Source organism: Schistocerca piceifrons, chromosome 6 (assembly GCF_021461385.2).
Source record: "Schistocerca piceifrons isolate TAMUIC-IGC-003096 chromosome 6, iqSchPice1.1, whole genome shotgun sequence".
Taxonomy (NCBI): domain Eukaryota; kingdom Metazoa; phylum Arthropoda; class Insecta; order Orthoptera; family Acrididae; genus Schistocerca; species Schistocerca piceifrons.
Window position 1 is genome coordinate 588129188 of NC_060143.1, and position 14031 is coordinate 588143218.

A 14031-nucleotide genomic window follows, 5' to 3' on the forward strand; every position below is an offset into this window, starting at 1 on the left:
TGCCTGAAGTTACATATTTCAGGTAAGACTGGGGTTATTATATGGGAACAGATTTTTAGTACTCTATTGCAAACACCATCAAAACCAAATGGGGTTTTATTTTTGGAGAATGTATAATTTTCTTAATTTCAAAAGGAGAAGCTGTTGATACATTCATATGATTGAATTTCATGAAAGTTACATTTTCAGCATACTGCTGTGATTTTTCTCTTCATCTCTTCGCCCCTATGCTTTCTACCATATTTAAGAAAAGATTTTTAAATACATTTGCTAGCTGCGACTCATCATTTATAGCCCTTCCATTCAGTTTAACAGTAATATTATCCTGTTATGCAGATGGTTGTCCCGTCTCTCATTTTACTAACACCACATAGCCTTAAGTCTGTTGTCAGAATTACTGATTTTTGACATTATGTGGATGTTCCTTGATTTTTAATAATCTTTTTTAGTAATTTTGAGTAGTTTCTGTAGTGTGCAACTACTGCAGGATCCTACTTGTTCTTATCAACAGATATGTTCCACTTTTCCTTTCCCAAGATAATTTAATCCTTCCAGTGATCAATGGTTTTTTCAAAGCTGTTTATTGTCCTTTCTTATTAGCTTTTGTAGAAAGCTATTTTCAAATGATGATATAAATTTACCATCGACTAGATTAAATTAAATGTTAGCATTCGGCTCATTGTAAATTTCATCCCGTTTCATCTCCTGTGAACTATTTTTAAAAACATTTGTCTTGGAGTCATTAATTATTCTAACTGATTTCCACTGAGGAGTATCCATACTGCAAGACTTTAGTTTTGATCAGGGGCATGGAATCAGGATGGCTCCTCCTAATGCTGGCCCTTTCATGGATCGCTTGGAGGAGGCCTTTCTGGGATCCATAAGCCTTCATCTCCTGGTCTAGTTTAGATATGTTGATGCATCTCTGCCATATGGATTCATGGCAATGGTGACCTTTTGAAAATTTTGGTATCTGTAAGTACTTTCTTCCAATTAAATTTCACATAGTCATATTCTAAATCTCATGCCACTTTCCTTGATGTTGACTTCATCTTCATTGAGGGTCAGCTCCACACTTGTCCTCACATTAAACCTACAGTACTTAACATTTTGTCAGATGCCACCCTGCTTTCCTCCTCCTACAGCCTTGGCATTTGATGCATACATATTTGTTCAGTCTCTGCAGTATCCTGATAAGACTCTACATTCTTTCTTCCCCTGTTGCCTACTTTCAGGCTTCTTCCACTGTGACCATCCCTACTGAAAAACTTGCATGATGTACTCTCCTACCACCAGCTGTAATTAGCAGAACAGGGAGAGCCATCCGTGAAACGACACATCTTGTGTACCAGACGTAATGCAAACAATGTCAGGTGTTCTGTATTGGTATGATTACCCATCTGAATTCTGGCTCCAGGCACCAGTTTCTCAGAACATAACAGGTAGGAACTAGCTTTACAATATGTGCTTGGGTCTTGTCACCTGCTGGCCTCTAGCGGTGTTAATTCCACTTGTCTCAGCATTTATTTTCAATAACTGTCCCTTTTCTTTGTTCCATTTTACTGTTTTGTTTTCCAACCTGTCTTTTTTTCCAGCTCTCCCTGTCTCACTTATTATCCTATTTTCCATCTTTAACTTCTCAGGTTTTCAAATCTCATCTGATGCAGGTACCAACAGTCACCATTTCCTTCTCATCGTGTCCAGTAAGTCTCCCTTGACTTGGGTTTCAGCGTGACTTTTCTAGTTTTCTGTAACTCTTCCCATTTCCTAAACCACGCCAGTCCTTTTCCGTCATATCTCTTCCTTCCCCTGGTAGAAGGAGACACTTGCTATGAAACCTTATATATTTCCACAATCACAATCCCCCATCCAGCCACCATTTGCTGATGAGTAGATTTTCTATCCATCCTATTATTTTATATTTTCAAACATGTACCACATACATAACATTTTGGTGGCTGTTTGCTATGTACCCCAAATGATGGGCATCACTGAAGTATAAAAAGTGGTTCAGTACCAACAATTCTTTGGCCTGTCTGATTGACACACACACACACACACACACACACACACACACACACACAAACGCAACTCATGCACACAACTGCAGTCTCGGGCAACTGAAACCTCACTGTAAATAGAAATACCTATATTCAAAGTATGTTGTACCGTGGCTTGATTTGTCAGTTAAGTAACCTTAATAAAATATTGTCCTAATCACAATTAATTGGTCAGATGTTATAACTGAGATGGTAGCCCTTTAAGAGCCATTGTGGAAGAAACAGAGTAGTATTTCTTTTACAGAAGTTCAAATAACACTTACTGAATGTTATGTAATTTGTATAATGTATGTTGTTCAGTTTCAAAGACCACTCAGAGCTGATATTCTTATTGTGATTTGCAGAATGGTAATTTGTCCATGCAAGATTTCAAGTACGCAGTTGCTCATCCGAGTATCCTACCTGAGTTAGCATCTGTCAGAGGACTCTTTAGGCGGAAATTTCCAAACATTAAGAATGGTAAGGAAACATTTCTCTTCAGTTTATAGACCATGTTTTTGTTACACGATATGCAAAACAGTGGAATAATGCTTTGGAATTCGTGGATACTCTGTCAATTTACACTTAGGCTACAAATCCAATTGGGAACTCAATCCACAGCCGGTGCTAGGACTTTTTATGTTCCTAATTGCTTTATCCACTTTCGGCAAATTTTTGTATTTGCGGAAAATACCAATTTGCACTGTGCTGTGAGGTTATTAAACTGTAGGTCCACGGTAACTGGCTGGGTAAATCATTTCAATGATTCGTGGAAGGAAGATCATACCACCTCCAGTAGCATCACATCTGCTAAAGCACTCTGCCCACGCCACATTACTGGAGCTGCTGTAAACTGCAGACATTACACTGTACATTGAGGCTTCATTCCCTTCCATTTCCAGATGTGAACTGTGAGGAGCATTACCGTGTGGCTCTTCATGAGCTACTGATAGAATGGCTGTATCTTGATATGGTATAGTTCATGCAAGTGTTTTGTAAGGGAATTCATCACTGCTGCTTCTTTCAAGACATTTACACAAGTGTCATACTTGTGTAAGAGTCCCAGGTGCAAGTTTGTCCCATAGAATCTCCCAGCACATCTTATTAAGAGTCGTAACACTTTAGGATTAAGGAAGACCACTCACCGAATAGCTAGCAATACAATGGCTATTCCATAGATGACTAGCCCCGATAGCTATGAAAGTCTGTAAATGTTATGAAATGGTCAAAACACAAAATGGGCTCTGTGCATCAATATTTGAACTTGAGTAGATCCACCACTGGAGCTCCAGAGAAGGGGTGCTCGCATATCGTTAGCACTGGCACTGAGTTTTCATGACAGGACCCTCGCGCTGTGGTGGTGGCTGTAGGAAGTGCGGCGGTGTACCTGGCAACACACATGCTTTAAAGTGTGGCCAACCGTATAGCAGTGAAATCTCAGGAGGGAGGCCGGTTTGCCAGCTAGAAGTGTAGGAGGCATGGGTGGCAGGTGTATGGACTGTCGTGATTGTAGCAGCCGGTGGAAAGTGGCACACACCGAAAGCAACGTGAATTGGGAGGAGGTGACAGGACAAAGGAAGGGGAAACAGTTGCATGGAGGGTGTGGGGGCAGTGGGTTACCTGGGATTGAGGCCAGGGTGATTCGAGAGTGGCCTCAATCTCACGTAACCCATTGTCTCAGCCTGCTCCATCCTTCAGAGCTCACATCCCCACATCGCTTTTAGCATGTGCCATTTCGCACTGGTCGCTACAATTGTGTCAGCCCACATACCCGACACTGCTCCCTTCCACATTCCTAACTGGGAAACCGACCTTTTTCCAGGCCATTAACCACCCATCCCCAGTCTCTCTCCCTGCCTCTTGCCTCCCTCTCCCTCTACCCCCCCCCCTCCCAACACTACCTCCACCTACTGCAAAATAGCGTTAGCACTGTCAGTCGATCTGGCACACCGTAGGGGCATAGGCACGTGTGAGTGTGTGGTGTGTTTGTGTATTTTACTCTAGCTCGTTGAAGTATAACTCTGACAAGTAGCAAGTTTTCCTCCTTTTCTGTGTGCCTGTCGGCAGCTTGACGCTTCTGCTTTTCTGTAAGTGGTCTCCTTTAATTCTAAAGTATTTACATTCTATGATAACTTTCCACAATATTTATTAAGAGGCTTGTCATAGGCAGATCATATCCCAGCAGATGGAGGACCAACTGTTAAAATGGCCATATCACTTACCAACCCAACTGGAATTTCTGCAGAAACTCACCTGTAGGTGAGCATGGCTACTAACAAGCTGTCTACCCAGATGAATGGTCAGTGTCAAACTGTTGCATAGGCTAGCGTGGCTGGTAAGCGGCAGAGCGTGCCACTGAGAGTCGTATGGGTGACTTCAGTGGGTGTGTGTCAGCCGCCAGCTGGATGCTCATGCCAGCAATGGCCTCTCTCTCTCTTCCCTTTGCCACTATTTTCCCCTCTCCGGGTTCTTGTTCAGCTCACCCGCTTCACCCAACTCTACCTGTCATCTCAGCTAGGCTGCATTGCTGGGGATACCAAATTCTAAGTCTTGACATGTTGCCAAGTGGCGATTAATCTATGACAACTGAATAATTATTGTAATATTTTATTACATTTGTCTGTGTAATGATTATCAGTTTCGTTCAAATATTGAACGTCTTCAGATCTGTTAAGACAAATGAATTACATTTTTATAAGTTTGATCTTACATTACTAATCTGTAGCAATAAAATATAATAGTGTATACAATACTCATTGCAGTTGTGGAGTAGCCCATCTGTTTTATGTGCTGTGTCCCCAACGTCCTAATCCATCCCTATGCCACTCCCACCCCCAGACCCCTGCCACAGGGATTATAGCCTTGTCGAAGACTCGGGTGCAAGACCTGCCCAGTCCACCCACCCAGCACAACCTACTCATGTCCTGTCACAGGCTTATCCTATCCCATCAGAGGCTGGCAACCGACCAGGTGTCAGCTAGAATGAATGGCCACAGCCAAACCGTTGCCAAAACAAGATGGACCACCCAGTGGCACAACATGTAGCAGAGCAGAACATGCAAGATTTCAGTGGCTGCTTCACAACCCATGCCATCTGGATCCTCCCCATCACTGTCAGCTTCTCTGAGCTGCGCAGATGGGAGCTATCCTTACAGCACACCCTTCACTCCCGTAACCTTCCTGGCCTAATTCCATACATTATTTTCAAAAATTGATTATTTTCATTGACACATAGGGAACCTCCCCCCCCCCCCCCTCCCCCCCCCATGAACCATGGACCTTGCCGTTGGTGGGGAGGCTTGCGTGCCTCAGCGATACAGATAGCCGTACCGTAGGTGCAACCACAACGGAGGGGTATCTGTTGAGAGGCCAGACAAACGTATGGTTCCTGAAGAGGGGCAGCAGCCTTTTCAGTAGTTGCAAGGGCAACAGTCTGGATGATCGACTGATCTGGCCTTGTAACAATAACCAAAACGGCCTTGCTGTGCTGGTACTGCGAACGGCTGAAAGCAAGGGGAAACTACAGCCGTAATTTTTCCCGAGGGCATGCAGCTTTACTGTATGATTACATGATGATGGCGTCCTCTTGGGTAAAATATTCCGGAGGTAAAATAGTCCCCCATTCGGATCTCCGGGCGGGGACTACTCAAGAGGATGTCGTTATCAGGAGAAAGAAAACTGACGTTCTACGGATCGGAGCGTGGAATGTCAGATCCCTTAATCGGGCAGGTAGGTTAGAAAATTTAAAAAGGGAAATGGATAGGTTGAAGTTAGATATAGTGGGAATTAGTGAAGTTCGGTGGCAGGAGGAACAAGACTTCTGGTCAGGTGACTACAGGGTTATAAACACAAAATCAAATAGGGGTAATGCAGGAGTAGGTTTAATAATGAATAGGAAAATAGGAATGCGGGTAAGCTACTACAAACAGCATAGTGAACGCATTATTGTGGCCAAGATAGATACGAAGCCCACGCCTACTACAGTAGTACAAGTTTATATGCCAACTAGCTCTGCAGATGACGAAGAAATTGAAGAAATGTATGATGAAATAAAAGAAATTATTCAGATTGTGAAGGGAGACGAAAATTTAATAGTCATGGGTGACTGGAATTCGAGTGTAGGAAAAGGGAGAGAAGGAAACATAGTAGGTGAATATGGATTGGGGGACAGAAATGAAAGAGGAAGCCACGTGGTCGAATTTTGCACAGAGCACAACATAATCATAACTAACACTTGGTTTAAGAATCATGAAAGAAGGTTGTATACATGGAAGAACCCTGGAGATACTAAAAGGTATCAGATAGATTATATAATGGTAAGACAGAGATTTAGGAACCAGATTTTAAATTGTAAGACATTTCCAGGGGCAGATGTGGACTCTGACCACAATCTATTGGTTATGACCTGTAGATTAAAACTGAAGAAACTGCAAAAAGGTGGGAATTTAAGGAGATGGGACCTGGATAAACTAAAAGAACCAGAGGTTGTACAGAGATTCAGGGAGAGCATAAGGGAGCAATTGACAGGAATGTGGGAAATAAATACAGTAGAAGAAGAATGGGTAGCTTTGAGGGATGAAGTAGTGAAGGCAGCAGAGGATCAAGTAGGTAAAAAGACGAGGGCTAGTAGAAATCCTTGGGTAACAGAAGAAATATTGAATTTAATTGATGAAAGGAGAAAATATAAAAATGCAGTAAGTGAAACAGGCAAAAAGGAATACAAACGTCTCAAAAATGAGATCGACAGGAAGTGCAAAATGGCTAAGCAGGGATGGCTAGAGGACAAATGTAAGGATGTAGAGGCCTATCTCACTAGGGGTAAGATAGATACCGCCTACAGGAAAATTAAAGAGACCTTTGGAGATAAGAGAACGACTTGTATGAATATCAAGAGCTCAGATGGAAACCCAGTTCTAAGCAAAGAAGGGAAAGCAGAAAGGTGGAAGGAGTATATAGAGGGTCTATACAAGGGCGATGTACTTGAGGACAATATTATGAAAATAGAAGAGGATGTAGATGAAGATGAAATGGGAGATATGATACTGCGTGAAGAGTTTGACAGAGCACTGAAAGACCTGAGTCGAAACAAGGCCCCCGGAGTAGACAATATTCCATTGGAACTACTGACGGCCGTGGGAGAGCCAGTCCTGACAAAACTCTACCATCTGGTGAGCAAGATGTATGAAACAGGCGAAATACCCTCAGACTTCAAGAAGAATATAATAATTCCAATTCCAAAGAAAGCAGGTGTTGACAGATGTGAAAATTACCGAACTATCAGCTTAATAAGTCACAGCTGCAAAATACTAACACGAATTCTTTACAGACGAATGGAAAAACTAGTAGAAGCCAACCTCGGGGAAGATCAGTTTGGATTCCGTAGAAACACTGGAACACGTGAGGCAATACTGACCTTACGACTTATCTTAGAAGAAAGATTAAGGAAAGGCAAACCTACGTTTCTAGCATTTGTAGACTTAGAGAAAGCTTTTGACAATGTTGACTGGAATACTCTCTTTCAAATTCTAAAGGTGGCAGGGGTAAAATACAGGGAGCGAAAGGCTATTTACAATTTGTACAGAAACCAGATGGCAGTTATGAGAGTCGAGGGACATAAAAGGGAAGCAGTGGTTGGGAAGGGAGTAAGACAGGGTTGTAGCCTCTCCCCGATGTTGTTCAATCTGTATATTGAGCAAGCAGTAAAGGAAACAAAAGAAAAATTCGGAGTAGGTATTAAAATTCATGGAGAAGAAATAAAAACTTTGAGGTTCGCCGATGACATTGTAATTCTGTCAGAGACAGCAAAGGACTTGGAAGAGCAGTTGAATGGAATGGACAGTGTCTTGAAAGGAGGATATAAGATGAACATCAACAAAAGCAAAACAAGGATAATGGAATGTAGTCTAATTAATTCGGGTGATGCTGAGGGAATTAGATTAGGAAATGAGGCACTTAAAGTAGTAAAGGAGTTTTGCTATTTGGGGAGCAAAATAACTGATGATGGTCGAAGTAGAGAGGATATAAAATGTAGGCTGGCAATGGCAAGGAAAGCGTTTCTGAAGAAGAGAAATTTGTTAACATCCAGTATAGATTTAAGTGTCAGGAAGTCATTTCTGAAAGTATTCGTATGGAGTGTAGCCATGTATGGAAGTGAAACATGGACGATAAATAGTTTGGACAAGAAGAGAATAGAAGCTTTCGAAATGTGGTGCTACAGAAGAATGCTGAAGATTAGATGGGTAGATCACATAACTAATGAGGAAGTATTGAATAGGATTGGGGAGAAGAGAAGTTTGTGGCACAACTTGACCAGAAGAAGGGATCGGTTGGTAGGACATGTTCTGAGGCATCAAGGGATCACCAATTTAGTATTGGAGGGCAGCGTGGAGGGTAAAAATCGTAGAGGGAGACCAAGAGATGAATACACTAAGCAGATTCAGAAGGATGTAGGTTGCAGTAGGTACTGGGAGATGAAAAAGCTTGCACAGGATAGAGTAGCATGGAGAGCTGCATCAAACCAGTCTCAGGACTGAAGACCACAACAACAACAACATAGGGAACCGTTTTTTTTTTTTTTTTTTTTTTTTAAACTTAAAAGCATTTTGCAGTGCTGGACTCAGTATTTCTCTAAGATTTCTTTACTTCTCCATCAGAATTCACAATCATGTATCCAATAGCAGAAAGTGGTAAATCACTACTTACAAATGGTGCTGAGCTTGATTTAAGTAGTAATGGGTGAGGTCCAGTATCCTAGAATTTTAATGTAGTAGCAGGAAGGATTTAATCTCTCAGTGATATCCAGCATTGTTACAGTGCTTTTCTTTTTTTAGAAATAATTTTGACCTTGGGATACTAACATAGTGAGTGAAGAACTGAAAATAAAGAAGCTATGGAAAGTTCAATTTAATATTGCCACTGTGAGGACTGTTTCTATCAATCTTCCTGGAAATTAGAAATCCCGTTCCATTGATGAACAGATGATTCCTTTTTCAGGAAAGACTAATTTGAAACAGTTTGTCAAACATAAATCTAGGCCTGTGGGTTTGGTGGTGGGAACTATGATTACATCAACTTTGGGTCTTGTAATGGATTTAAAAGAAAATGCTAAGGTGCTTCAACAAATCTGGAAGGTACAGAGCTGGGACTTGGTTCGTCCAAGATTCTTTCGCTCTAACAGGCCATTCCTCGTGGAAGCTGCTTGCATTTAGACAGGTGTTTCATTGTAATTCCCTTGTTGGAGAAAGTAGTTGACACGGAACGTCATGGAAAGGGAAGATTTATAACAAATAGTTTAGGAGTAGTAAACTTCTGTGGTATTTCAAAATAAAAAGAGGAGAACTGATATAAATTGCTCGAAGTGATGCAGTTATTTTTAGTATGATGGAAAGATAGTAATTGCTTTTTAATAGCATCTGTGTGTTTTGTAATTCACCCAGAAATCAAGATACAGCACTGGTTCAGTAAGGGGAAGAAATACCATGTTCTCTCTTTTGTAAGTGTATGTAACCAGTCATCGTGTGGAGAGAACATCTGTCGTCAACAAATAGGTTGCTACTGCATCTAGTGTAGGACAAAGAATTTGACTTTTAACATCATTCTCCACTTCTTCAACTTTGCTACACTGAAAATCTGGATGAAATACAGAATAGCCACAAGAAAACAGAATTTTGCAGACATTTTATTAATTAAGATTATTAAGGAGTGGATGAAATTTTGATTGGAAATTGCTGAAGCTTTACTGGCAAAAGGCCTGAATTGAACAGGCCTTTACCTGGGCCACACAAAAAAAATTGAAACTGCAGTTGTCCAAGCCTGGTTCCTTGTAATGATAAGAGATTAAAGGGTTAAATCATTTCCCAGTGACTGATGGTGTAATTTCTCAACAAATATGTAGACTGACATAATGTATTAGCAGAACCAAAATCCACTGCAAAAAAATATGGTGTGCATTTGTCTTTTGAAGCACAAAAATGTTTCAAGCAGTTTAAGATTCAGAAGTAATGTGCTCTTAATCTGTTAGATTATTGTTAGGCATTTTTCATTGATTGTTTGCTCCATGCCGCCATTGGATAAGCAGCTGCCAGCAGCAAGTCGTATACTCTTAGCTCACTTATTTGTTACATAGTTTAATTCTTAATTTCTTTGCGTGTTTTTGGGTACTTGCATTGTTTAATTCATAAATTTCGGGCGTATTATAGTATTTGAGAGTTGTAGCATCACATTTTAGTACCTGAATAGTGTAAAATCGCGTAGTCTCCTTTTGCCGCCGAGCAGTGTATCAGCAGTTCGTAAGCAGCAGCATTATTGCATTTACTAGGCAATCTTGTATTTTAATAACCGTTTAAATTTTGTGTCGAATTGTTTGTGCTCTCTGTAGATTAGTTCAGACGTTCTTTGCACAACAGTATTTAGCACGGACAGGTACTGCGACTGCTGTATTCGGATGCAGGCTGAGTTGGCATCCCTTTGCTACCAGCTTCAGGCAGTGTTGGCTTCGGTCACACAGCTTGCCAATAGGCATCACTGTGGGGGTCCAGACGGGGGTTTGTCGGAGACGGCCAGCTCGTCCCATGCATCCCCCGATCGATCTACGGCTGTGGCTGCCCAGGATACTGCCCACATTGAGGCTGACCCCTCACCTGTGGTAGAGTGGGAGGTCGTCTGTTCCAGAGGTTGCGCCTCAGTCTGCAAGATCCGGGCGGTCGCAGAGGGTGGGCTTACTGGTAGTTGGGAGCTCCAACGTCAGGCGCTTAATGGGGCCCCTTAGGGATATAGCTGCAAGGCAGGGGAAGAAAACCAATGTGCACTCCGTGTGCATACCAGGGGGAGTCATTCCAGATGTGGAAAGGGTCCTTCCGGATGCCATGAAGGGTACAGGGTGCACCCATCTGCAGGTGGTCGCTCATGTCGGCACCAATGATGTGTGTCGCTATGGATTGGAGGAAATCCTCTCTGGCTTCTGGCGGCTCTCTGATTTGGTGAAGACTGCCAGTCTCGCTAGCGGGATGAAAGCAGAGCTTCAGCATCTGCAGCATCATCGACAGGACTGATTGCGGACCTTTGGTACAGAGCCGAGTGGAAGGTCTGAATCAGAGGCCGAGATGGTTCTGCGACTACGTGGGCTGCAGATTTCTCGACTTGCGCCACAGGGTGGTGGGGTTTCAGGTTCCGCTGGATAGGTCAGGAGTCCACTACACCCAGCAGTCGGCTACACGGGTGTGGCATGGACTGAGCGGTTTTTTAGGTTAGATGGCCTCGGGGAAGTACAGAAAGGGCAACAGCCTCAAAGGGTGCAGGGCAAAGTCAGGACATGCGGGAACCAAGCAGAAATTGGTATTGTAATTGTAAACTGTCGAAGCTGCATTAGTAAAGTATCGGAACTTCAAGCGTTGATAGAAAGCACCAAAGCTGAAATCATTATAGGTACGGAGAGCTGGCTGAAGCCAGAGATAAATTTTGCCGAAATTTTTAGAAAGGATAGATTGCATGCAACCGGTGGTGGCGTGTTTGTCGCTGTTAGTAGTAGTTTATCCTGTTGTGAAATAGAAGTGGATAGTTCCTGTGAATTATTATGGGTGGAGGTTATTCTCAACAACCGAGCTAGGTTAATAAATGGCTTCTTTTACCGACCTCCCGACTCAGCAGCATTATTGGCAGAACAACTCGAATACATTTCACATAAATTTCCTCAGCATCTTATAGTCTTAGGTGGAGATTTCAATTTACCAGCTATAGACTGGGACACTCAGATGTTTAGGACAGCTGGTAGGGTCATTATACTGAGTGCACTATCCGAAAATTACCTCGAGCAATTAAACAGAGAACAGACTCGTGGAGATAACATCTTGGACCTACTGATAACAAACAGACCCGAACTTTTTGACTCTGTAAGTGCAGAACAGGGAATCAATGATCATAAGGCTGTTGCAGCATCCCTGAATATGGAAGTTAATAGGAATATAAAAAAAAGGAGGAAGGTTTATCTGTTTAGCAAGAGTAATAGAAGGCAGATTTCGGACTACCTAACAGATCAAAACGAAAATTTCTGTTCCGACACTGACAATGTTGAGTGTTTATGGAAAAAGTTTAAGGCAATCGTAAAATGCATTTTAGACAGGTACGTGCCGAGTAAAACTGTGAGGGACGGGAAAAACCCACCGTGGTTCAACAACAAAGTTAGGAGACTACTGCGAAAGCAGAGAGAGCTTCACTGCAAGTTCAAACGCAGCCAAAACCTCCCAGACAAACAGAAGTTAAATGATGTCGAAGTTAGCGTAAGAAGGAGGGCTTTGCGTGAAGCGTTCAGTGAATTCGAAAGTAAAATTCTATGTACCGATTTGACAGAAAATCCTAGGAAGTTCGGGTCTTACGTTAAATCAGTAAGTGGCTCGAAACAGCATATCCAGACACTCTGGGATGATGATGGCATTGAAACAGAGGATGACACGCGTAAAGCTGAAATACTAAACACCTTTTTCCAAAGCTGTTTCACAGAGGAAGACCGCACTGCAGTTCCTTCTCTAAATCCTCGCACGAACGAAAAAATGGCTGACATCGAAATAAGTGTCCAAGGAATAGAAAAGCAACTGAAATCACTCAACAGAGGTAAGTCCACTGGACCTGACGGGATACCAATTCGATTCTACACAGAGTACGCGAAAGGACTTGCCCCGCTTCTAACAGCCGTGTACCGCAAGTCTCTAGAGGAACGGAAGGTTCCAAATGATTGGAAAAGAGCACAGGTAGTCCCAGTTTTCAAGAACGGTCGTCGAGCAGATGCGCAAAACTATAGGCCTATATCTCTGACGTCGATCTGTTGTAGAATTTTAGAACACGTATTTGCTCGCGTATCATGTCATTTCTGGAAACCCAGAATCTACTCTGTAGGAATCAACATGGATTCCAGAAGCAGCGATCGTGTGAGACCCAACTCGCTTTATTTGTTCGTGAGACCCAGAAAATAGTAGATACAGGCTCCCATGTAGATGCCATTTTCCTTGACTTCCGGAAGGCATTCAATACAGTTCCGCATTGGCGCCTGATAAACAAAGTAAGAGCCTACGGAATATCAGACCAGCTGTGTGGCTGGATTGAAGAGTTTGTAGCAAACACAACACAGCATGTTGTTCTCAATGGAGAGACGTCTACAGACATCAAAGTAACCTCTGGCGTACCACAGGGGAGTGTTATGGGACCATTGCTTTTCACAATATATATAAATGACCTAGTAGATAGTGTTGGAAGTTCCATGCGGCTTTTCGTGGATGATGCTGTAGTATACAGAGAAGTTGCAGCATTAGAAAATTGCAGCAAAATGCAGGAACATCTGCAGCGGATTGGCACTTGGTGCAGGGAGTGGCAACTGATCCTTAACATAGACAAATTTAATGTATTGCGAATACATAGAAAGAAGGATTCTCTATTGTATGATTATATGATAGCGGAACAAACACTGGTAGCAGTTACTTCTGTAAAATATCTGGGAGTATGCGTATGGAATGATTTGAAGTGGAATGATCATATAAAATTAATTGTTGGTAAGCCGGCTGCCAGGTTGAGATTCATTGGGAGAGTCCTTAGAAAATGTAGTCCATCAACAAAGGAGGTGGCTTACAAAACACTCGTTCGACCTATACTTGAGTATTGCTCATCAGTGTGGGATCCCTACCAGGTCGGGTTGACAGAGGAGATAGAGAAGATCCAAAGAAGAGCGGCGCGTTTCGTCACAGGGTTATTTGGTAAGCATGATAGCGTTACGGAGATGTTTAGCAAACTCAAGTGGTAGACTCTTCAAGAGAGGCGCTCTGCATCGCGGTGTAGCTTGCTCGCCAGGTTTCGAGAGGGTGCATTTCTGGATGAGGTATCGAATATATTGCTTCCCCCTACTTATACGTCCCGAGGAGATCACGAATGTAAAATTAGAGAGATTCGAGCACGCACAGAGGCTTTCCGGCAGTCATTCTTCCTGCGAACCATATGAGAGTGGAAACGT

At 42.5% G+C, this 14031-nt stretch overlaps 1 protein-coding gene across 1 annotated transcript in view; it reads left to right on the forward strand.

Annotated features, from left to right (window-relative positions):
* The window catches only part of LOC124802472 (39S ribosomal protein L1, mitochondrial), a 62087-nt gene that overhangs the window by 18562 nt on the left and 29494 nt on the right, over positions 1-14031 (forward strand). The window contains exon 5 of the mRNA XM_047263262.1: positions 2405-2519. Within this exon, the coding sequence (XP_047119218.1) occupies positions 2405-2519 (115 nt within the window). The remainder of the gene's footprint in view (positions 1-2404; positions 2520-14031) is intronic.